General features: G+C 38.4%; 1 protein-coding gene across 1 annotated transcript in view; it reads left to right on the top strand.

Annotated features, from left to right (window-relative positions):
* The first annotated feature begins 1,538 nt into the window (after nt 1-1,538).
* Nucleotides 1,539-26,197, top strand: part of cpne7 (copine VII) — a 55,347-nt gene continuing 30,688 nt past the window's right edge. Inside the window, exons 1-9 of the mRNA XM_087792847.1 lie at nt 1,539-1,716; nt 2,726-2,908; nt 7,441-7,515; nt 8,413-8,487; nt 21,401-21,484; nt 22,260-22,349; nt 22,461-22,559; nt 24,280-24,366; nt 25,795-25,854. Of these exons, the coding sequence (XP_087648973.1) occupies nt 1,546-1,716; nt 2,726-2,908; nt 7,441-7,515; nt 8,413-8,487; nt 21,401-21,484; nt 22,260-22,349; nt 22,461-22,559; nt 24,280-24,366; nt 25,795-25,854 (924 nt within the window). The 5' untranslated portion in view covers nt 1,539-1,545. The remainder of the gene's footprint in view (nt 1,717-2,725; nt 2,909-7,440; nt 7,516-8,412; nt 8,488-21,400; nt 21,485-22,259; nt 22,350-22,460; nt 22,560-24,279; nt 24,367-25,794; nt 25,855-26,197) is intronic.

Genomic DNA, 26,197 nt, shown 5'->3' with positions numbered 1-26,197 from the left:
TATTATAGTGTAGTTATATTGTTATTATAGTGAAGTTACATTGTTATTACATTGTTATTATAGTGTAGTTACATTGTTATTACAGTGTAGTTATATTGTTATTATAGTGTAGTTATATTATTGTCACATTGTTATTATAGTTGTAGTTATATTATTGTCACATTATTATTATAGTGTAGTTACATTGTTATTATAGTGTAGTTATATTATTGTCACATTGTTATTATAGTGTCTCCTCCTCCCCCTCCTCTCCTCCTCCTCCCCGCCTCCTCAACTCCTCTCCCTCTCCCCCCTCCTCTCCTCCTCCTCTCCTCCTCCCCTCCTCCTCCCCACCTCCCTCCTCCTCTCCTTCTCCCCTCCTTCCCTCACCTCCTCTCCTCCACCTCTCCTCCTCCCCTCCTCTCCTCCCCTCCTCTTCCTCCCCCTCCTCCCCTCCCCTCCTCCTCCCTTCCTCTCTCCTCCTCCCCTCCTCTCCCCCTCCTCACCTCCTCTCCTCCTCCTGACCTCCTCTCCTCCTCCCTCCTCTCCTCCTCCTCCCCTCCTCTCTCCTCCTCCCTCCTCTCCTCCTCTCTCCTCCACCCCTCCTCCTCCTCCCCTCCTCCCATCCTCCTCACCTCCTCTCCTCCTCCTCACCCCCTCTCCTCCTCCTCCCTCCTCTCCTCCTCCTCACCTCCTCTCCTCCTCCTCTCCTCCTCCCCTCCTCCTCCTCTCCTCCCCTCCTCCATCCTGCTCACCTCCTCTCCTCCTCCTCCCCTCCTCTCCTCCTCCTCACCTCCTCTCCTCCTCCTCTCCTCCTCCCCTCCTCCTTCTCTCCTCCTCCCCTCCTCTCCTCCTCCTCTCATCCCCTCCTCCTCCCCTCCTCTTCCTCCCCTCCTCCTCCTCCCCTCCTCCTCCCCTCCTCTCTCCTCTTCACCTCCCCTCCTCCTCCTCCCCTCCTCCTCCTCCTCTCCCTCCTTCTCTCCTCCTCCCCTCCTCCTCTCCTCCTCCTCCCTTCCTCTCTCCTCCTCCCCTCCTCCTCCCCTCCTCCTCCTCTCCTCCTCCTCTCCTCCTCCCCTCCTCTCCTCCTCCTCACCTCCTCTCCTCCTCCCCTCCTCTCCTCCTCCTCACCTCCTCTCCTCCTCCCATCCTCCTCCTCTCCTCCTCCCCTCCTCCTTCTCTCCTCCTCCCCTCCTCTCCTCCTCCTCTCCTCCTCCTCTCCTCCCCTCCTCCTCCTCCCCTCCTCTCCTCCTCTCCTCCTCCTGACCTCCTCTCCTCCTCCTCCCCTCCCCTCCTCCTCCTCCTCTCCTCCTCCCCTCCTCTCCTCCTCCTCTCCTCCTCCTCTCCTCCTCCTGACCTCCTCTCCTCCTCCTCTCCTCCCCTCCTCCTCCCCTCCTCTTCCTCCCCTCCTCCTCCTCCCCTCCTCTCCTCCTCCTCCTCCTCCCCTCCTCCTCCTCCTCTCCTCCTCCCCTCCTCTCCTCCTCCTCTCCTCCTCCCCTCCTCTCCTCCTCCTCTCCTCCTCCTGACCTCCTCTCCTCCTCCTCTCCTCCTCTCAGCTCCTCCACAGTCATGATGAATCAGGTCCATGAAGCCACGTCTCCCTCACTGGTGTCTCCAGTCACCAGTGTGTCGAAGGTCGAGCTGCGAGTCTCGTGTAAAAGTCTTCTGGACCGAGACGCGCTCAACAAGTCTGACCCGTGTGTGGTCGTCATGACGCAGGTCGAGGGTCAGTGGGCGGAGGTGAGTCTTAGAACCTGGGAGGTCAAAGGTCGCCTTGAGACTCTTTTTTGAAGATGGTTGGACTTGAAATCACACGAGTGTTCCTCAGCCAGAGTGATGTTCAAGATGGCGTCTATGAAGGTCAGATCAAGTCACACCTTCGCTAAAGACTCAACGTTCCTCCTAACTTCTCCTTCTAAAGGTCACCAGGTCAGATGGTCCTCGTCTGGAGACCCTCTGTGTTGGTGTCACTTCAAGCTGTGTAGCTGTTGATATGTGTGATACAGGAGTGTAGTTGTGTAGCTGTTGATATGTGTGATACAGGAGTGTAGTTGTGTAGCTGTTGATATGTGTGATACAGGAGTGTAGTTGTGTAGCTGTTGATATGTGTGATACAGGAGTGTAGTTGTGTAACTGTTGATATGTGTGATACAGGAGTGTAGTTGTGTAGCTGTTGATATGTGTGATACAGGAGTGTAGTTGTGTAGCTGTTGATATGTGTGATACAGGAATGTAGTTGTGTAGCTGTTCATATGTGTGATACAGGAGTGTAGTTGTGTAGCTGTTGATATGTGTGATACAGGAGTGTAGTTGTGTAGCTGTTGATATGTGTGATACAGGAGTGTAGTTGTGTAGCTGTTGCTATGTGTGATACAGGAGTGTAGTTGTGTAGCTGTTGATATGTGTGATACAGGAGTGTAGTTGTGTAGCTGTTGATATGTGTGATACAGGAGTGTAGTTGTGTAACTGTTGATATGTCTGATACAGGAGTGTAGTTGTGTAGCTGTTGATATGTGTGATACAGGAGTGTAGTTGTGTAGCTGTTGATATGTGTGATACAGGAGTGTAGTTGTGTAGCTGTTGATATGTGTGATACAGGAGTGTAGTTGTGTAGCTGTTGATATGTGGGATACAGGAGTGTAGTTGTGTAGCTGTTGATATGTGTGATACACTCACGACGTCAGGGTCTCGGGAAAACATCTCACCTTTGTGCGTGTGCGTGTGTGTGTGTGTGTGTGTGTGCTCTCAGCTTGACAGGACGGAGGTCATCAAGTGCAACCTTCACCCGGTCTTCGCCAAGGTCTTCTCGCTGGACTACTACTTCGAGGAGGTGCAGAAGTTACGCCTGGAAGTCTACGACATTCACGGCACTCACAGCATCGGCACCAGAGACGACGACTTCCTGGGTGGAGTGGAGTGCACACTCGGGCAGGTGATGAGGAACATGAAGATCTGTGTGAGGAACTTTTAATGAACCATGAGCTCAAGAACACGAAGATATGTGTGAAGAACTTTTATGAACCATGAGCTCAGGAATATGAAGATCTGTGTGAAGAACCTTCATGAACCATGAGCTCAAAAACATGAAGATCTATGTGAAGGACCTTCATGAACCATGAGCTCAGGAACATGAAGATCTGTGTGAAGAACCTTCATGAACCATGAGCTGAGGAACATGAAGATCCGTGTGAAGAACCTTCATGAACCATGAGCTCAGGAACATGAAAATCTTTGTGAAGAACCTTCATGAACCATGAGCTCAGGAACATGAAGATCTGTGTGAAGAACCTTCATGAACTATGAGCTCAGGAACATGAAGATCTGTGTGAAGAACCTTCATGAACCATGAGCTGAGGAACATGAAGATCTGTGTGAAGTAGCACTGAGGTGGGGGAGAAGGTCGGTCAACATCAGGTTCATCAGATGAACGGATGTGTTGTTCGTGACCAGACTGGACCTGGTGGGACGTCTGGTGGAGGAGGTTGTGATGGGTCCTGGAGCAGTTTCTTCCGCTGGTGCAGCCTGAGAAACGGAGGATCTGGATCAGGTTCCTGGTCAAGGTGGACAACTTTTATTACCTGATGAAGAGTCACCTGATGAAGGGTCACCTGATGGAGAGTCACCTGATGAAGAGTCACCTGATGGAGAGTCACCTGATGAAGAGTCACCTGATGAAGAGTCACCTGATGAAGAGTCACCTGATGAAGGGTCACCTGATGGAGAGTCACCTGATGAAGAGTCACCTGATGAAGAGTCACCTGATGAAGAGTCACCTGATGAAGAGTCACCTGATGGAGAGTCACCTGATGAAGAGTCACCTGATGAAGAGTCACCTGATGGAGAGTCACCTGATGAAGAGTCACCTGATGGAGGGTCACCTGATGAAGAGTCACCTGATGAAGAGTCACCTGATGGAGGGTCACCTGATGAAGATTCACCTGATGGAGGGTCACCTGATGAAGAGTCACCTGATGGAGAGTCACCTGATGAAGAGTCACCTGATGAAGAGTCACCTGATGGAGAGTCACCTGATGAAGAGTCACCTGATGAAGAGTCACCTGATGGAGAGTCACCTGATGAAGAGTCACCTGATGGAGGGTCACCTGATGAAGAGTCACCTGATGGAGAGTCACCTGATGAAGAGTCACCTGATGAAGAGTCACCTGATGAAGAGTCACCTGATGAAGAGTCACCTGATGGAGGGTCACATGATGGAGGGTCACCTGATGAAGAGTCACCTGATGAAGGGTCACCTGATGAAGAGTCACCTGATGGAGGGTCACCTGATGGAGAGTCACATGATGGAGGGTCACCTGATGAAGAGTCACCTGATGGAGGGTCACCTGATGAAGAGTCACCTGATGAAGAGTCACCTGATGGAGAGTCACATGATGGAGGGTCACCTGATGAAGAGTCACATGATGGAGGGTCACCTGATGAAGAGTCACCTGATGGAGAGTCACCTGATGGAGGGTCACCTGATGGAGAGTCACCTGATGAAGAGTCACCTGATGGAGAGTCACCTGATGAAGAGTCACCTGATGGAGGGTCACCTGATGAAGAGTCACCTGATGGAGAGTCACCTGATGAAGAGTCACCTGATGGAGGGTCACCTGATTCCCTGTCAGACAAGAACAGCATCTCCAGCACCGTAAAAGAAGTTGAGGATTGGCTGTATAAGATTGATAAGTCTGGCCTGCCTGGAAAGTACAAGTGCTGGATATACCAACATGGCCTTGGAGAGGAAGTTCAAGCAACACCTTTGTTTGTATGTAGTATATACCCATTAGAAATACATCTGGAATGCTAGTATATACCCATTAGAAATACATTTGAATCTTTTAAACTTTAACAATGAACCTTCTTTTCATCAGGTGTTTTTAAAGTTTTTAAATGTGTTTTTAAAGTTTTTAAATGGAGCCACAATCATGGTATGCGCTGGTCAGAAGCAGTACTTTACATGGGCTGACGGGGGCGCTGGTCAGAAGCCGTACTTTACATGGGCTGACGGGGGCGCTGGTCAGAAGCAGTACTTTACATGGGCTGACGGGGGCGCTGGTCAGAAGCAGTACTTTACATGGGCTGACGGGGGCGCTGGTCAGAAGCAGTACTTTACCTGGGCTGACGGGGGCGCTGGTCAGAAGCAGTACTTTACCTGGGCTGACGGGGGCGCTGATCAGAAGCAGTACTTTACCTGGGCTGACGGGGGCGCTGGTCAGAAGCAGTACTTTACATGGGCTGACGGGGGCGCTGGTCAGAAGCAGTACTTTACCTGGGCTGACGGGGGCGCTGGTCAGAAGCAGTACTTTACCTGGGCTGACGGGGGCGCTGGTCAGAAGCAGTACTTTACCTGGGCTGACGGGGGCGCTGGTCAGAAGCAGTACTTTTCCTGGGCTGACGGGGGCGCTGGTCAGAAGCAGTACTTTACCTGGGCTGACGGGGGCGCTAGTCAGAAGCAGTACTTTACCTGGGCTGATGGGGGCGCTGGTCAGAAGCAGTACTTTACCTGGGCTGACGGGGGCGCTGGTCAGAAGCAGTACTTTACCTGGGCTGACGGGGGCGCTGGTCAGAAGCAGTACTTTTCCTGGGCTGATGGGGGCACTGGTCAGAAGCAGTACTTTACCTGGGCTGACGGGGGCGCTGGTCAGAAGCAGTACTTTACCTGGGCTGACGGGGGCGCTGGTCAGAAGCAGTACTTTTCCTGGGCTGACGGGGGCGCTGGTCAGAAGCAGTACTTTACCTGGGCTGACGGGGGCGCTAGTCAGAAGCAGTACTTTACCTGGGCTGATGGGGGCGCTGGTCAGAAGCAGTACTTTACCTGGGCTGACGGGGGCGCTGGTCAGAAGCAGTACTTTACCTGGGCTGACGGGGGCGCTGGTCAGAAGCAGTACTTTACCTGGGCTGATGGGGGCACTGGTCAGAAGCAGTACTTTACCTGGGCTGACGGGGGCGCTAGTCAGAAGCAGTACTTTACCTGGGCTGATGGGGGCGCTGGTCAGAAGCAGTACTTTACCTGGGCTGACGGGGGTGCTGGTCAGAAGCAGTACTTTACCTGGGCTGACGGGGGCGCTGGTCAGAAGCAGTACTTTACCTGGGCTGACGGGGGCGCTGGTCAGAAGCAGTACTTTTCCTGGGCTGACGGGGGCGCTGGTCAGAAGCAGTACTTTACCTGGGCTGACGGGGGCGCTGGTCAGAAGCAGTACTTTACCTGGGCTGACTGGGGCGCTAGTCAGAAGCAGTACTTTACATGGGCTGACGGGGGCGCTGGTCAGAAGCAGTACTTTACCTGGGCTGACGGGGGCGCTGGTCAGAAGCAGTACTTTACCTGGGCTGACGGGGGCGCTGATCAGAAGCAGTACTTTACCTGGGCTGACGGGGGCGCTGGTCAGAAGCAGTACTTTACCTGGGCTGACGGGGGCGCTGGTCAGAAGCAGTACTTTACCTGGGCTGACGGGGGCGCTGGTCAGAAGCAGTACTTTACCTGGGCTGACGGGGGCGCTGGTCAGAAGCAGTACTTTACCTGGGCGGACGGGGGCGCTGGTCAGAAGCAGTACTTTACCTGGGCTGACGGGGGCGCTGGTCAGAAGCAGTACTTTTCCTGGGCTGACGGGGGCGCTGGTCAGAAGCAGTACTTTACCTGGGCTGACGGGGGCGCTGGTCAGAAGCAGTACTTTACCTGGGCTGACGGGGGCGCTAGTCAGAAGCAGTACTTTACATGGGCTGACGGGGGCGCTGGTCAGAAGCAGTACTTTACCTGGGCTGACGGGGGCGCTGGTCAGAAGCAGTACTTTACCTGGGCTGACGGGGGCGCTGATCAGAAGCAGTACTTTACCTGGGCTGACGGGGGCGCTGGTCAGAAGCAGTACTTTACCTGGGCTGACGGGGGCGCTGGTCAGAAGCAGTACTTTACCTGGGCTGACGGGGGCGCTGGTCAGAAGCAGTACTTTACCTGGGCTGACGGGGGCGCTGGTCAGAAGCAGTACTTTACCTGGGCTGACGGGGGCGCTGGTCAGAAGCAGGACAATATCTCTGACTCGTGGACACATTACTGCGGATACTGTGAGGTTCTCTGGACATCACTGGACGAACCAAATGATCACGGTCCAGAAGGAACTCTACTATTACATGGACGGATGGAGCCGGACCCAGCAGAACCTCTTCCTGGACCTGCACCTGAGCCCTGAGGTCCGGGACAACAACAACACTCCTGACCACCAAGTTCTGCTTCCACAGATTCACAATAACACTGAGATGTTTTTAGAAAATGGGGAGAAAATAGACATATTTTTAAAATGACAGAAAACCTTCTACAATTTACACACTGGCTCGACTGAAGTATTGACTTTATATGGAAATATTGTAAAAAACCCTTGAAATAAAGTATTTTTTAAAGTCAAAAGTCTTCTTCTTCTTCGTCATCTTCTTCTTCTTCTTCATCTAGATTGAAGTGTGTTTTCTCTTCAGATCGTGGCCCAGAAGAAGATGGTGAAACCTTTGTTGCTGAAATATGGAAAATACGCAGGAAAATCCACCATCACGGTAAAAACCTGAAAACTCTGATTTCAGTTTTCCTGCATCGTTGGCTCCAGATTATCAGTGAAGAACACTGAGTGTGAATGTTGAACTCGTGAGTGTGAATGTTGAACACTGAGTGTGAATGTTGAACACTGAGTGTGAATGTTGAACTCGTGAGTGTGAATGTTGAACACTGAGTGTGAATGTTGAACACTGAGTGTGAATGTTGAACTCGTGAGTGTGAATGTTGAACACTGAGAGTGAATGTTGAACACTGAGAGTGAATGTTGAACACTGAGTGTGAATGTTGAACACTGAGTGTGAATGTTGAACACTGAGAGTGAATGTTGAACACTGAGAGTGAATGTTGAACACTGAGTGTGAATGTTGAACACTGAGTGTGAATGTTGAACACTGAGTGTGAATGTTGAAGACTGAGTGTGAATGTTGAACACTGAGAGTGAATGTTGAACACTGAGAGTGAATGTTGAACACTGAGAGTGAATGTCGAACACTGAGAGTGAATATTGAACACTGAGAGTGAATGTTGAACACTGAGAGTGAATGTTGAACACTGAGAGTGAATGTTGAACACTGAGAGTGAATGTTGAACACTGAGTGAATGTCGAACTCGTGGGCAGACGCCGCGCAGGGAGAAGCAAGAGTTGACTTCTGTGGAAGCATCTGCTCTCACTCGTGATGTTGTCCAAAAATAAACAATAATAACAAAGTTTCACAACAAGATTCTAACAACAACGACTTCTTCATCCGAGTTCTTTTAAAAAAAGTCATTTGCAAATATAACGTCTGTATTTCTATGAAATGAAAAAAACATGAAACTTATGTATCGAGTAATCATGAGTGTAAACAAGTCTACAAATGATTGACGTCTCATCACTTCCTCATGTTTCGTTCCTGCAGGTCAACGCCGAGGAAATCTCAGGCAACAATGGATACGTGGAGATGTTTTTCTGCGCCAAGAAGCTCGATGACAAGGTTTATATGTTTTAACTCCAGATGTTTTTATATGTATGTCTTAACTACAGATGTTTTTATATGTATGTCTTAACTACAGATGTTTATATATTTATGTCTTAACTCCAGATGTTTTTATATTTATATCTTAACTACAGATGTTTTTATATGTATGTCTTAACTACAGATGTTTTTATAATTATATCTTAACTACAGATGTTTATATATGTATGTCTTAACTACAGATGTTTTTATATGTATGTCTTAACTCCAGATGTTTATATATTTATGTCTTAACTCCAGATGTTTTTATATTTATATCTTAACTACAGATGTTTATATATGTATGTCTTAACTACAGATGTTTTTATATGTATGTTTTAACTACAGATGTTTATATATTTATGTCTTAACTCCAGATGTTTTTATATTTATATCTTAACTACAGATGTTTTTATATTTAAGTCTTAACTCCAGATGTTTTTATATTTATATCTTAACTACAGATGTTTTTATATGTATGTCTTAACTACAGATGTTTTTATATTTATGTCTTAACTACAGATGTTTTTATATGTATGTCTTAACTACAGATGTTTTTATATTTATGTCTTAACTACAGATGTTTTTATATGTATGTCTTAACTACAGATGTTTTTATATTCATGTCTTAACTACGGATGTTTATATATGTATGTCTTAACTACAGATGTTTTTATATTCATGTCTTAACTACAAATGTTTATATATTTATGTCTTAACTACAGATGTTTTTATATTTTGTTTTAACTACAGCTGTTTATATATTTATGTTTTAACTACAGATGTTTATATATTTATGTTTTAACTACAGATGTTTTTGTATTTATGTCTTAACTACAGATCTTTATATATTTATATCTTAACTCCAGATGTTTTTATATTCATGTCTTAACTACAGATGTTTATATATTTATATCTTAACTACAGATGTTTTTATATTTATATCTTAACTACAGATGTTTATATATTTATATCTTAACTCCAGATGTTTTTATATTTATATCTTAACTACAGATGTTTATAAATTTATATCTTAACTACAGATGTTTTTATATTTATGTTTTAACTACAGCTGTTTATATATTTATGTTTTAACTACAGATCTTTATATATTTATGTTTTAACTACAGCTGTTTATATATTTATATCTTAACTCCAGATGTTTTTATATTTATATCTTAACTACAGATGTTAATATATTTAATCTTAACTACAGATGTTTATATATGTATGTTTTAACTACAGATCTTTATATAGTTATATCTTTACTCCAGATGTTTTTATATTTATATCTTAACTACAGATGTTTATATATTTATATCTTAACTACAGATGTTTTTATATTTATATCTTAACTACAGATGTTTATATATTAATATCTTAACTACAGATGTTTTTATATTTATATCTTAACTACAGATGTTTATATATTTACTGTATATCTTAACTCCAGATGTTTTTTATATTTGTATCTTAACTACAGATGTTTATATATTTATATCTTAACTACAGATGTTTTTATATTTATATCTTAACTACAGATGTTTATATATTCATATCTTAACTACAGATGTTTTTATATTTATGTTTTAACTACAGCTGTTTATATATTTATATCTTAACTACAGATGTTTATATATTTATATCTTAACTACAGATGTTTATATATTTATATCTTAATTACAGATGTTTTTATATTTATATCTTAACTACAGATGTTTATATATTTATATCTTAACTACAGATATTTATAAATGTATGTTTTAACTACAGATGTTTTTATATTTATATCTTAACTACAGATGTTTATATATTTATATCTTAACTACAGATGTTTTTATATTTATGTTTTAACTACAGATGTTTATATGTTTATGTTTTAACTACAGATGTTTATATATTTATATCTTAACTACAGATGTTTATATATTTATATCTTAATTACAGATGTTTTTATATTTATGTTTTAACTACAGATGTTTTTATATTCATATCTTAACTACAGATGTTTATATATTTATATTTTAACTACAGATGTTTTTATATTTATGTTTTAACTACAGATGTTTATATATTTATGTTTTAACTAAAACTGTTTATATATTTATATCTTAACTACAGATGTTTATATATTTATATCTTAACTACAGATGTTTTTATATTTATGTCTTAACTACAGATGTTTTTATATTTTGTTTTAACTACAGCTGTTTATATATTTATGTTTTAACTACAGCTGTTTATATATTTATGTTTTAACTACAGATGTTTATATATTTATATCTTAACTACAGATGTTTTTATATGTATGTCTTAACTACAGATGTTTATATATTTATGTTTTAACTACAGATCTTTAAATATTTATATCTTAACTACAGACATTTATAAAGTCATTTCTTAAATACAGATGTTTATATATTTAATCTTAACTACAGACGTTTATAAAGTCATTTCTTAAATACATATGTTAATATATTTATATCTTAACTACAGATGTTTATATATTTATATCTTAACTCCAGATGTTTTTATATTTATATCTTAACTAAAGATGTTTATATATTTATATCTTAACTCCAGATGTTTTTATATTTGTATCTTAACTACAGATGTTTATATATTTATATCTTAACTACAGATGTTTTTATATTTATATCTTAACTACAGATGTTTATATATGTATATCTTAACTACAGATGTTTTTATATTTATGTTTTAACTACAGCTGTTTATATATTCATATCTTAACTACAGATGTTTATATATTTATATCTTAACTACAGATGTTTATATATTTATATCGTAATTACAGATGTTTTTATATTTATGTTTTAACTACAGATGTTTTTATATTTATATCTCAACTACAGATGTTTATATATTTATATTTTAACTACAGATGTTTTTATATTTATGTTTTAACTACAGATGTTTATATATTTATATCTTAACTACAGATGTTTATATATTTATATTTTAACTACAGATGTTTTTATATTTATGTTTTAACTACAGCTGTTTATATATTTATGTTTTAACTACAGCTGTTTATATATTTATGTTTTAACTAAAGCTGTTTATATATTTATATCTTAACTACAGATGTTTATATATTTATATCTTAACTACAGATGTTTTTATATTTATGTTTTAATTAAAGCTGTTTATATATTTATATCTTAACTACAGATGTTTATATATTTATGTTTTAATTAAAGCTGTTTATATATTTATATCTTAACTACAGATGTTTATATATTTATGTTTTAACTAAAGCTGTTTATATATTTATATCTTAACTACAGATGTTTATATATTTATGTCTTAACTACAGATGTTTATATATTTATGTTTTAACTACAGATGTTTTTATATTTTGTTTTAACTACAGCTGTTTATATATTTATGTTTTAACTAAAGCTGTTTATATATTTATATCTTAACTACAGATGTTTATATATTTATATATTAACTACAGATGTTTATATATTTATGTCTTAACTACAGATGTTTATATATTTATATTTTAACTACAGATGTTTTTATATTTTGTTTTAACTACAGCTGTTTATATATTTATGTTTTAACTAAAGCTGTTTATATATTTATATCTTAACTACAGATGTTTATATATTAACTACAGATGTTAATATATTTATGTCTTAACTACAGATGTTTTTATATTTTGTTTTAACTACAGCTGTTTATATATTTATGTTTTAACTACAGATGTTTATATATTTATATCTTAACTACAGATGTTTTTATATTTATATCTTAACTACAGATGTTTATATATTTATATCTTAGCTACAGATGTTTTTATATTTTGTTTTAACTACAGATGTTTTTATATTTTGTTTTAACTACAGCTGTTTATATATTTATGTTTTAACTACAGATGTTTATATATTTATATCTTAACTACAGATATTTTTATATTTATATCTTAACTACAGATGTTTATATATTTATGTCTTAACTACAGATGTTTTTATATTTTGTTTTAACTACAGATGTTTATATATTTATATCTTAACTACAGATGTTTATATATTTATATCTTAACTACAGATGTTTTTATATTTTGTTTTAACTACAGATGTTTATATATTCCTGTCTTAACTACAGATGTTTATATATTCATGTCTTAACTACAGATGTTTATATATTTATGTCTTAACTACAGATGTTTATATATTCATATCTTAACTACAGATGTTTATATATTTATATCTTACCTACAGATGTTTTTATATTCATGTCTTAACTACAGATGTTTTTATATTCTGTCTTAACTACAGATGTTTTTATATTCATGTCTTAACTACAGATGTTTATATATTTATATTTTAACTACAGATGTTTTTATATTTATGTTTTAACTACAGCTGTTTATATATTTATGTTTTAACTAGAGATGTTTATATATTTATATCTTAACTACAGATATTTTTATATTTATATCTTAACTACAGATGTTTATATATTTATATCTTAACTACAGATGTTTTTATATTCATGTCTTAACTACAGATGTTTTTATATTCCTGTCTTAACTACAGATGTTTTTATATTCATGTCTTAACTACAGATGTTTATATATTTATATTTTAACTACAGATGTTTTTATATTTATGTTTTAACTACAGCTGTTTATATATTTATGTTTTAACTACAGATGTTTATATATTTATATCTTAACTACAGATATTTTTATATTTATATCTTAACTACAGATGTTTATATATTTATGTCTTAACTACAGATGTTTTTATATTTTGTTTTAACTACAGATGTTTATATATTCATATCTTAACTACAGATGTTTTTATATTTATGTTTTAACTACAGCTGTTTATATATTTATGTTTTAACTACAGATGTTTATATATTTATATCTTAACTACAGATATTTTTATATTTATATCTTAACTACAGATGTTTTTATATTTTGTTTTAACTACAGATGTTTATATATTTATATCTTAACTACAGATGTTTATATATTTATATTTTAACTACAGATGTTTTTATATTTATGTTTTAACTACAGCTGTTTATATATTTATATCTTAACTACAGATGTTTATATATTTATATTTTAACTACAGATGTTTTTATATTTATGTTTTAACTACAGCTGTTTATATATTTATATCTTAACTACAGATGTTTATATATTTATATTTTAACTACAGATGTTTTTATATTTTGTTTTAACTACAGCTGTTTATATATTTATGTTTTAACTACAGATGTTTATATATTTATATCTTAACTACAGATGTTTTTATATTTATATCTTAACTACAGATGTTTATATATTTATGTCTTAACTACAGATGTTTTTATATTTTGTTTTAACTACAGATGTTTATATATTTATGTCTTAACTACAGATGTTTATATATTTATATCTTAACTACAGATGTTTATATATTTATGTCTTAACTACAGATGTTTATATATTTATATCTTAACTACAGATGTTTATATATTTATGTTTTAACTACAGATGTTTATATATTTATATCTTAACTACAGATATTTTTATATTTATATCTTAACTACAGATGTTTTTATATTTTGTTTTAACTACAGATGTTTATATATTTATATCTTAACTACAGATGTTTATATATTTATATTTTAACTACAGATGTTTTTATATTTATGTTTTAACTACAGCTGTTTATGTATTTATATCTTAACTACAGATGTTTATATATTTATATTTTAACTACAGATGTTTTTATATTTATGTTTTAACTACAGCTGTTTATATATTTATATCTTAACTATAGATGTTTATATATTTATATTTTAACTACAGATGTTTTTATATTTTGTTTTAACTACAGCTGTTTATATATTTATGTTTTAACTACAGATGTTTATATATTTATATCTTAACTACAGATGTTTTTATATTTATATCTTAACTACAGATGTTTATATATTCATGTCTTAACTACAGATGTTTTTATATTTTGTTTTAACTACAGATGTTTATATATTTATATCTTAACTACAGATGTTTATATATTTATGTCTTAACTACAGATGTTTATATATTTATATCTTAACTACAGATGTTTATATATTTATGTCTTAACTACAGATGTTTATATATTTATATCTTAACTACAGATGTTTATATATTTATGTTTTAACTACAGATGTTTATATATTTATATCTTAACTACAGATGTTTATATATTTATGTCTTAACTACAGATGTTTTTATATTTTGTTTTAACTACAGATGTTTATATATTTATGTTTTAACTACAGATCTTTAAATATTTATATCTTAACTACAGACATTTATAAAGTCATTTCTTAAATACAGATGTTTATATATTTAATCTTAACTACAGACGTTTATAAAGTCATTTCTTAAATACAGATGTTTATATATTTAATCTTAACTACAGACGTTTATAAAGTCATTTCTTAAATACATATGTTTATATATTTAATCTTAACTACAGACATTTATTAAGTCATTTCTTAAATCCGTCAGATCACACATTAACTCTGTCGTCTCTGCTGCTCAAGTTGCCGTCACTTCTTGTCGTGAGCGTCTGTTGTTGTAAAGCAGTTAATACTGACATCTGCGTCGGATCAGATGCTGAAGCCACTGGCAGGCCGTTGCCATGACAACACAGACAGGAAGCTCGTCTCTCCGGAGACGAATCTATTGAACGAGAAAGTGTTCGACCTTCAACAACTGACCTGAAGATCTGCACATGTTGGATTCTCTGCAGCAACATGTTAGATTCTCTGCAGCAACATGTTAGATTCTCTGCAGCAACATGTTAGATTCTCTGCAGCAACATGTTGGATTCTCTGCAGCAACATGTTGGATTCTCTGCAGCAACATGTTAGATTCTCTGCAGCAACATGTTAGATTCTCTGCAGCAACATGTTAGATTCTCTGCAGCAACATGTTATATTCTCTGCAGCAACATGTTGGATTCTCTGCAGCAACATGTTAGATTCTCTGCAGCAACATGTTAGATTCTCTGCAGCAACATGTTGGATTCTCTGCAGCAACATGTTGGATTCTCTGCAGCAACATGTTAGATTCTCTGCAGCAACATGTTAGATTCTCTGCAGCAACATGTTGGATTCTCTGCAGCAACATGTTAGATTCTCTGCAGCAACATGTTAGATTCTCTGCAGGAACATGTTCGATTCTCTGCAGCAACATGTTAGATTCTCTGCAGCAACATGTTAGATTCTTTGCAGCAACATGTTGGATTCTCTGCAGCAACATGTTAGATTCTCTGCAGCAACATGTTATATTCTCTGCAGCAACATGTTGGATTCTCTGCAGCAACATGTTATATTCTCTGCAGCAACATGTTATATTCTCTGCAGCAACATGTTAGATTCTCTGCAGCAACATGTTAGATTCTCTGCAGCAACATGTTATATTCTCTGCAGCAACATGTTGGATTCTCTGCAGCAACATGTTAGATTCTCTGCAGCAACATGTTATATTCTCTGCAGCAACATGTTGGATTCTCTGCAGCAACATGTTAGATTCTCTGCAGCAACATGTTGGATTCTCTGCAGCAACATGTTGGATTCTCTGCAGCAACATGTTAGATTCTCTGCAGCAACATGTTAGATTCTCTGCAGCAACATGTTGGATTCTCTGCAGCAACATGTTAGATTCTCTGCAGCAACATGTTAGATTCTCTGCAGGAACATGTTCGATTCTCTGCAGCAACATGTTAGATTCTCTGCAGCAACATGTTAGATTCTTTGCAGCAACATGTTGGATTCTCTGCAGCAACATGTTAGATTCTCTGCAGCAACATGTTAGATTCTCTGCAGCAACATGTTATATTCTCTGCAGCAACATGTTGGATTCTCTGCAGCAACATGTTATATTCTCTGCAGCAACATGTTAGATTTTCTGCAGCAACATGTTAGATTCTCTGCAGCAACATGTTATATTCTCTGCAGCAACATGTTAGATTCTCTGCAGCAACATGTTATATTCTCTGCAGCAACATGTTGGATTCTCTGCAGCAACATGTTAGATTCTCTGCAGCAACATGTTATATTCTCTGCAGCAACATGTTAGATTCTCTGCAGCAACATGTTAGATTCTCTGCAGCAACATGTTAGATTCTCTGCAGCAACATGTTAGATTCTCTGCAGCAACATGTTAGATTCTCTGCAGCAACATGTTATATTCTCTGCAGCAACATGTTGGATTCTCTGCAGCAACATGTTATATTCTCTGCAGCAACATGTTATATTCTCTGCAGCAACATGTTAGATCTCTGCAGCAACATGTTAGATTCTCTGCAGCAACATGTTATATTCTCTGCAGCAACATGTTGGATTCTCTGCAGCAACATGTTAGATTCTCTGCAGCAACATGTTATATTCTCTGCAGCAACATGTTAGATTCTCTGCAGCAACATGTTAGATTCTCTGCAGCAACATGTTAGATTCTCTGCAGCAACATGTTAGATTCTCTGCAGCAACATGTTAGATTCTCTGCAGCAACATGTTAGATTCTCTGCAGCAACATGTTAGATTCTCTGCAGCAACATGTTATATTCTCTGCAGCAACATGTTGGATTCTCTGCAGCAACATGTTAGATTCTCTGCAGCAACATGTTATATTCTCTGCAGCAACATGTTAGATTCTCTGCAGCAACATGTTAGATTCTCTGCAGCAACATGTTAGATTCTCTGCAGCAACATGTTAGATTCTCTGCAGCAACATGTTAGATTCTCTGCAGCAACATGTTGGATTGAAGTCTGGCTCTTTGACGCAGAATCATCTCAAACACTTTATTTAAATCTATCTTCAGTTCAATCTCTCAACACGTCGCGTCACAAAAGTATCGACAACATCTTCGTCTTCAAACCTTTGATTTTAGTGTTTTATCAAAGATTTGTTTCTGCCTCCAATGATTCACTAACAGCTCTGTTGGAAGATTTGATCTTCTTCAGGTGTTACTTCAACTATAGAAGCTGAACCTCTGGATCCACTCGTGACGTTTACTCCGGGTTCTCCAGGACCTATCTATGTTTATATATTAATCTTAACTACAGATGTTTACTCCGGGTTCTCCAGCTCGTATCTATGTTTATATATTAATCTTAACTACAGATGTTTACTCCGGGTTCTCCAGCTCGTATCTATGTTTATATATTAATCTTAACTACAGATGTTTACTCCGGGTTCTCCAGCTCGTATCTATGTTTATATATTAATCTTAACTACAGATGTTTACTCCGGGTTCTCCAGATCCTATCTATGTTTATATATTAATCTTAACTACAGATGTTTACTCCGGGTTCTCCAGATCCTATCTATGTTTATATATTAATCTTAACTACAGATGTTTATAAAGTTTCTACTTGTTGAAGAAACACATCATCGTGAGATTTATTCATTAAAGACGTAAAGTTTGTTAGTAATGCGTTGGAAATACCACCTGAAGTTACTCTGTTTACATAAATATATATTTATTAACATGTTCTTCACTGATGTAGATCTTCTACAGACTCCTGCGCCAGAGTGATGTCACCATGTTTACATAAATATATATATATTTATTAACATGTTCTTCACTGATGTAGATCTTCTAGAGACTCCTGCGCCAGAGTGATGTCACCATGTTTACATAAATATATATTTATTAACATGTTCTTCACTGATGTAGATCTTCTAGAGACTCCTGCGCCAGAGTGATGTCACCATGTTTACATAAATATATATATATTTATTAACATGTTCTTCACTGATGTAGATCTTCTAGAGACTCCTGCGCCAGAGTGATGTCACCATGTTTACATAAATATATATTTATTAACATGTTCTTCACTGATGTAGATCTTCTAGAGACTCCTGCACCAGAGTGATGTCACCATGTTTACATAAATATATATTTATTTATTAACATGTTCTTCACTGATGTAGATCTTCTAGAGACTCCTGCGCCAGAGTGATGTCACCATGTTTACATAAATATATATTTATTTATTAACATGTTCTTCACTGATGTAGATCTTCTAGAGACTCCTGCGCCAGAGTGATGTCACCATGTTTACATAAATATATATTTATTTATTAACATGTTCTTCACTGATGTAGATCTTCTAGAGACTCCTGCACCAGAGTGATGTCACCATGTTTACATAAATATATATATATTTATTAACATGTTCTTCACTGATGTAGATCTTCTAGAGACTCCTGCACCAGAGTGATGTCACCATGTTTACATAAATATATATATATTTATTAACATGTTCTTCACTGATGTAGATCTTCTAGAGACTCCTGCGCCAGAGTGATGTCACCATGTTTACATAAATATATATTTATTTATTAACATGTTCTTCACTGATGTAGATCTTCTAGAGACTCCTGCGCCAGAGTGATGTCACCATGTTTACATAAATATATATTTATTTATTAACATGTTCTTCACTGATGTAGATCTTCTAGAGACTCCTGCGCCAGAGTGATGTCACCATGTTTACATAAATATATATTTATTAACATGTTCTTCACTGATGTAGATCTTCTAGAGACACCTGCGCCAGAGTGATGTCACCATGTTTACATAAATATATATTTATTAACATGTTCTTCACTGATGTAGATCTTCTAGAGACTCCTGCGCCAGAGTGATGTCACCATGTTTACATAAATATATATTTATTAACATGTTCTTCACTGATGTAGATCTTCTAGAGACTCCTGCGCCAGAGTGATGTCACCATGTTTACATAAATATATATATATTTATTAACATGTTCTTCACTGATGTAGATCTTCTAGAGACTCCTGCGCCAGAGTGATGTCACCATGTTTACATAAATATATATTTATTTATTAACATGTTCTTCACTGATGTAGATCTTCTAGAGACTCCTGCGCCAGAGTGATGTCACCATGTTTACATAAATATATATTTATTAACATGTTCTTCACTGATGTAGATCTTCTAGAGACTCCTGCGCCAGAGTGATGTCACCATGTTTACATAAATATATATTTATTTATTAACATGTTCTTCACTGATGTAGATCTTCTAGAGACTCCTGCGCCAGAGTGATGTCACCATGTTTACATAAATATATATTTATTAACATGTTCTTCACTGATGTAGATCTTCTAGAGACACCTGCGCCAGAGTGATGTCACCATGTTTACATAAATATATATTTATTAACATGTTCTTCACTGATGTAGATCTTCTAGAGACACCTGCGCCAGAGTGATGTCACCATGTTTACATAAATATATATTTATTTATTAACATGTTCTTCACTGATGTAGATCTTCTAGAGACTCCTGCGCCAGAGTGATGTCACCATGTTTACATAAATATATATTTATTTATTAACATGTTCTTCACTGATGTAGATCTTCTAGAGACTCCTGCGCCAGAGTGATGTCACCATGTTTACATAAATATATATTTATTTATTAACATGTTCTTCACTGATGTAGATCTTCTAGAGACACCTGCGCCAGAGTGACGTCACCATGTTTACATAAATATATATTTATTTATTAACATGTTCTTCACTGATGTAGATCTTCTAGAGACTCCTGCGCCAGAGTGATGTCACCATGTTTACATAAATATATATTTATTAACATGTTCTTCACTGATGTAGATCTTCTAGAGACTCCTGCGCCAGAGTGATGTCACCATGTTTACATAAATATATATATATTTATTAACATGTTCTTCACTGATGTAGATCTTCTAGAGACTCCTGCACCAGAGTGATGTCACCATGTTTACATAAATATATATTTATTAACATGTTCTTCACTGATGTAGATCTTCTAGAGACTCCTGCACCAGAGTGATGTCACCATGTTTACATAAATATATATTTATTAACATGTTCTTCACTGATGTAGATCTTCTAGAGACTCCTGCGCCAGAGTGATGTCACCATGTTTACATAAATATATATATATTTATTAACATGTTCTTCACTGATGTAGATCTTCTAGAGACTCCTGCGCCAGAGTGATGTCACCATGTTTACATAAATATATATTTATTTATTAACATGTTCTTCACTGATGTAGATCTTCTAGAGACTCCTGCGCCAGAGTGATGTCACCATGTTTACATAAATATATATTTATTTATTAACATGTTCTTCACTGATGTAGATCTTCTAGAGACTCCTGCGCCAGAGTGATGTCACCATGTTTACATAAATATTTATTTATTTATTAACATGTTCTTCACTGATGTAGATCTTCTAGAGACTCCTGCGCCAGAGTGATGTCACCATGTTTACATAAATATATATTTATTTATTAACATGTTCTTCACTGATGTAGATCTTCTAGAGACTCCTGCGCCAGAGTGATGTCACCATGTTTACATAAATATTTATTTATTTATTAACATGTTCTTCACTGATGTAGATCTTCTAGAGACTCCTGCGCCAGAGTGATGTCACCATGTTTACATAAATATATATTTGTTTATTAACATGTTCTTCACTGATGTAGATCTTCTAGAGACACCTGCGCCAGAGTGATGTCACCATGTTTACATAAATATATATTTATTAACATGTTCTTCACTGATGTAGATCTTCTAGAGACACCTGCGCCAGAGTGATAACACACTTACATAAATATATATTTAAACCGTTTGATTTCAGACGAGAACTTTATTGATAAATAACTTCAAAACTGATCACCGTCGTGATGAACGACACGTTGAAGACTTTAATGTTTAAAACATGTTAAAAAGTCACGAGAGTTTTCACATTAATGACCTTTAAAGTGTAAAATGTTTTTCAAACTTTTCAATGAACTCTTTTGATAAACAAACAACTGTTGGTTTGTTCATCGTTTCAGGATCTTTTTAGCAAATCAGACCCTTTTTTGGAAATTTACCGAATCAATGATGACAACACTGAACAGCTGGTCCACCGAACTGAGGTAGATCTTCTTCTTCTTCTTCTTCTTCTTCTCCAGTGGAGGATTTTACATGGGGCGATCGCAAGTAAATCTTATTTAGCACGTTTTAACCCCGGGGTCTCAGACGAGTGTCCATTCTGCAGCCAACCAGAGAACACCTTCCACATCTTTAAAGAGTGAGGGAGGCTGGCAGGGTTTTTTAATGTTTTAACTGTTGTTTTTAGTCTTTTTAACCTGGTGTTCTCTGTCCCTGTTTTTATAGGCGGGGTCAGATACACCAAAAAATACAAAGAAAGAAGCCAGATCCTCAACTACCTGGTGGGGGAGGCAAAGATGGCGGTGTATCTGACCCGCAGGGACCAGCTGCAGAATGGACACTCGCTGGGTGTGGTGGCTCTGTGGAAGCAGAACATTAGATCCAGACTGAGGCTGGAGTTCTGCTTCCACAGGGTCACCAACAACACAGAAATGTTTTTTACAAAATGGGGGAAAAATGGACAAATTTGTGCAATGAAAGAAAATACACTACAATTTGCACAATGGCTCGACTGAAGAGTCGCACATGTCACTTTGGATGAAAACTTTGTAAAGAACTTTTTGCAATAAAGTTATTTTAAAAGTCAAAAGTCAAAGTCTTCTTCTTCTTCTTCTTCTTCTTCTTCTTCTTCTTCTTCTTCTTCTTCTTCATCTTCTTCTTCTTCTTCTTCTTCTTCTTCTTCTTCATCATCTTCTTCTCATTGTTCTTCTTAAAACTCTGCTGTTGTTTATCGTCTCATGTCATGTTTTCCTGATCAAGGTAATCAAGAACAACCTCAACCCTGTGTGGGAACCTTTCAAAGTGTCGCTCATTTCTCTCTGCAGCTGTGATGAGGATCGTAAACTCAAGGTGTCAAACACACACACACACACACACACACAAACACTCACACACACACACACACACACACACACACAAACACTCACACACAAAAACAAACACTCACACTCTGTCTTCTAGTGTCTGGTCTGGGATCACGACTCGCGAGGAAAACACGACTTCATCGGAGAATTCTTCGCTACTTTCAAGGAGATGCAGAAGATTTCTCGTGGAAACAAAGTTTGTTGATTCTTCGCTGCTTCGTCGACTCGTGTTGACTCGTGTTGACTCTTGTTGACTCATGTTGACTCGTGTTGACTCGTGTTGACTCATGTTGACTCGTGTTGACTCATGTTGACTCGTGTTGACTCGTGTTGACTCGTGTTGACTCTTGTTGACTCGTGTTGACTCGTGTTGACTCGTGTTGACTCGTGTTGACTCGTGTTGACTCTTGTTGACTCATGTTGACTCGTGTTGACTCGTGTTGACTCATGTTGACTCGTGTTGACTCATGTTGACTCGTGTTGACTCGTGTTGACTCGTGTTGACTCTTGTTGACTCGTGTTGACTCGTGTTGACTCGTGTTGACTCGTGTTGACTCTTGTTGACTCATGTTGACTCGTGTTGACTCGTGTTGACTCGTGTTGACTCGTGTTGACTCATGTTGACTCGTGTTGACTCGTGTTGACTCTTGTTGACTCATGTTGACTCGTGTTGACTCGTGTTGACTCGTGTTGACTCACGTTGACCCGTGTTGACTCGTGTTGACTCGTGTTGACTCGTGTTGACTCGTGTTGACTCATGTTGACTCGTGTTGACTCGTGTTGACTCGTGTTGACTCGTGTTGACACGTGTTGACTCGTGTTGACACGTGTTGACTCGTGTTGACTCGTGTTGACTCGTGTTGACTCGTGTTGACTCTTGTTGACTCGTGTTGACTCGTGTTGACTCGTGTTGACTCGTGTTGACTCTTGTTGACTCGTGTAGACTCTTGTCGACTCGTGTCGACTCTTGTCGACTCGTGTCGACTCGTGTCGACTCGTGTCGACTCGTGTCGACTCGTGTTGACTCTTGTTGACTCGTGTCGACTCGTGTCGACTCTTGTTGACTCGTGTTGACTCGTGTTGACTCTTGTTGACTCGTGTCGACTCGTGTCGACTCGTGTTGACTCGTGTTGACTCTTGTTGACTCTTGTTGACTCTTGTTGACTCTTGTTGACTCGTGTCGACTCGTGTTGACTCTTGTTGACTCGTGTCGACTCGTGTCGACTCTTGTTGACTCGTGTTGACTCTTGTTGACTCGTGTTGACTCTTGTTGAATCTTGTTGACTCTTGTTGACTCTTGTTGACTCGTGTTGACTCGTGTTGACTCTTGTTGACTCGTGTCGACTCGTGTTGACTCGTGTCGACTCTTGTTGACTTCTGTTGACTCTTGTTGACTCTTGTTGACTCTTGTTGACTCTTGTCGACTCTTGTTGACTCTTGTTGACTCTTGTCGACTCGTGTCCACTCGTGTCCACTCGTGTCGACTCGTGTCGACTCTTGTTGACTCGTGTTGACTCTTGTTGACTCGTGTTGACTCTTGTTGACTCTTGTTGACTCGTGTTGACTCTTGTTGACTCGTGTTGACTCGTGTTGACTCTTGTTGACTCGTGTTGACTCTTGTTGACTCGTGTTGACTCTTGTTGACTCGTGTTGACTCGTGTTGACTCGTGTTGACTCTTGTTGACTCGTGTTGACTCTTGTTGACTCGTGTTGACTCTTGTTGACTCTTGTTGACTCGTGTTGACTCTTGTTGACTCGTGTTGACTCGTGTTGACTCTTGTTGACTCGTGTCGACTCGTGTTGACTCGTGTCGACTCTTGTTGACTCGTGTTGACTCTTGTTGACTCTTGTTGACTCTTGTTGACTCTTGTTGACTCGTGTTGACTCGTGTTGACTCGTGTTGTCGTCTCTTCAAGGTATCCTGGGATTGTGTGAATCCAAAGTATAAGCAGAAGAAAAGAAACTATAAAAACTCTGGAGTCGTCATCTTAGCAGATCTCAAGGTACTTTCTTGATTGACGGAGAGTTGTGAGTCTGTGTGTTTGTATGAGTGTGAGTGTGTGTGAGTATGTGTGTGAGAGTGTGTGTGTGAATGTGAGTGTGAGAGTGTGTGTGTGAGTGTGTGAGTCTGTGTGAGTGTGTGTGAGTGTGATTGAGTGTGAGAGTGTGTGTATGAGTGTGAGAGTGTGTGTGAGTGTGAGAGTGTGTGACTGTGTGTGTGTCTGAGTGTGAGAGTGTGTGTGTCTGAGTGTGAGAGTGTGTGTGTATGAGTGTGAGAGTGTGTGTGAGTGTGTGTACGAGTGTGAGAGTGTGTGTGTACGAGTGTGAGAGTGTGTGTGTATGAGTGTGAGAGTGTGTGTGACTGTGTGTGTGAGTTTTGTTCAGTGTTGAACTAGAGACATTTGTCAAACACCAGGTTTCTCAGTTTGAAAGATCTGACATCATGAGTCACTCAAGACTGACATCAGTCACTCAAGACTGACATCATGAGTCACTCAAGACTGACTCATGAGTCACTCAAATCTGACATCAGTCACTCAAGACTGACATCATGAGTCACTCAAGACTGACATCATGAGTCACTCAAGACTGACTCATGAGTCACTCAAGACTGACATCAGTCACTCAAGACTGACTCATGAGTCACTCAAGACTGACTCATGAGTCACTCAAGACTGACTCATCAGTCACTCAAGACTGACATCATGAGTCACTCAAGACTGACATCAGTCACTCAAGACTGACTCACGAGTCACTCAAGACTGACATGAGTCACTCAAGACTGACATCATGAGTCACTCAAGACTGACATCATGAGTCACTCAAGACTGACATCATGAGTCACTCAAGACTGACTCATGAGTCACTCAAGACTGACATCAGTCACTCAAGACTGACATCATGAGTCACTCAAGACTGACATCATGAGTCACTCAAGACTGACTCATGAGTCACTCAAGACTGGCATCAGTCACTCAAGACTGACATCATGAGTCACTCAAGACTGACATCATGAGTCACTCAAGACTGACATCATGAGTAACTCAAGACCGACTCATGAGTCACTCAAATCTGACATCAGTCACTCAAGACTGACATCATGAGTCACTCAAGACTGACATCATGAGTCACTCAAGACTGACTCATGAGTCACTCAAGACTGACATCAGTCACTCAAGACTGACATCATGAGTCACTCAAGACTGACATCATGAGTCACTCAAGACTGACTCATGAGTCACTCAAGACTGGCATCAGTCACTCAAGACTGACATCATGAGTCACTCAAGACTGACATCATGAGTCACTCAAGACTGACATCATGAGTCACTCAAGACTGACTCATGAGTCACTCAAGACTGTCTCATGATGTCAGATCTTTCAACAACTTGTTCTGATCTGGACTCTGGTTTCCTCTGGTTCGTCTTCAGCTCCACAGAGTCTACTCCTTCCTGGACTACATCATGGGAGGATGTCAGATCCACTTCACCGTGAGTTGTTGTCACTGATGTTGTCGTTCATTGTGTTTGTGTTGAAACTGTTGTAGCTCATTTCAAGTTTCTAAACATTTTTCCTCCGACCAATGTCTTGTGACTGTTGTCTCTGACTGTTTTTCGTTGACTGTTTTCCTCTGACTGTTGTTCTTTGACTGTTGTTCTCTGACTGTTGTTATTTCAATGTTGTCCTCTGACTTTTGTTCTTTGACTGTTGTTCTCTGACTGTTGTTATTTCAATGTTTTCCTCTGACTGTTGTTCTTTGACTGTTGTTCTCTGACTGTTGTTATTTCAATGTTGTCCTCTGACTTTTGTTCTTTGACTTTGCCTCTGACTGTT

This window comes from Callionymus lyra, chromosome 6, assembly GCF_982586985.1.
Source record: "Callionymus lyra chromosome 6, fCalLyr1.hap1.1, whole genome shotgun sequence".
Classification (NCBI taxonomy): Eukaryota; Metazoa; Chordata; class Actinopteri; order Syngnathiformes; family Callionymidae; genus Callionymus; species Callionymus lyra.
The sequence above is the reverse complement of the archived record's forward strand: the minus strand, read 5'-3'. Positions and strand labels throughout refer to the sequence as shown.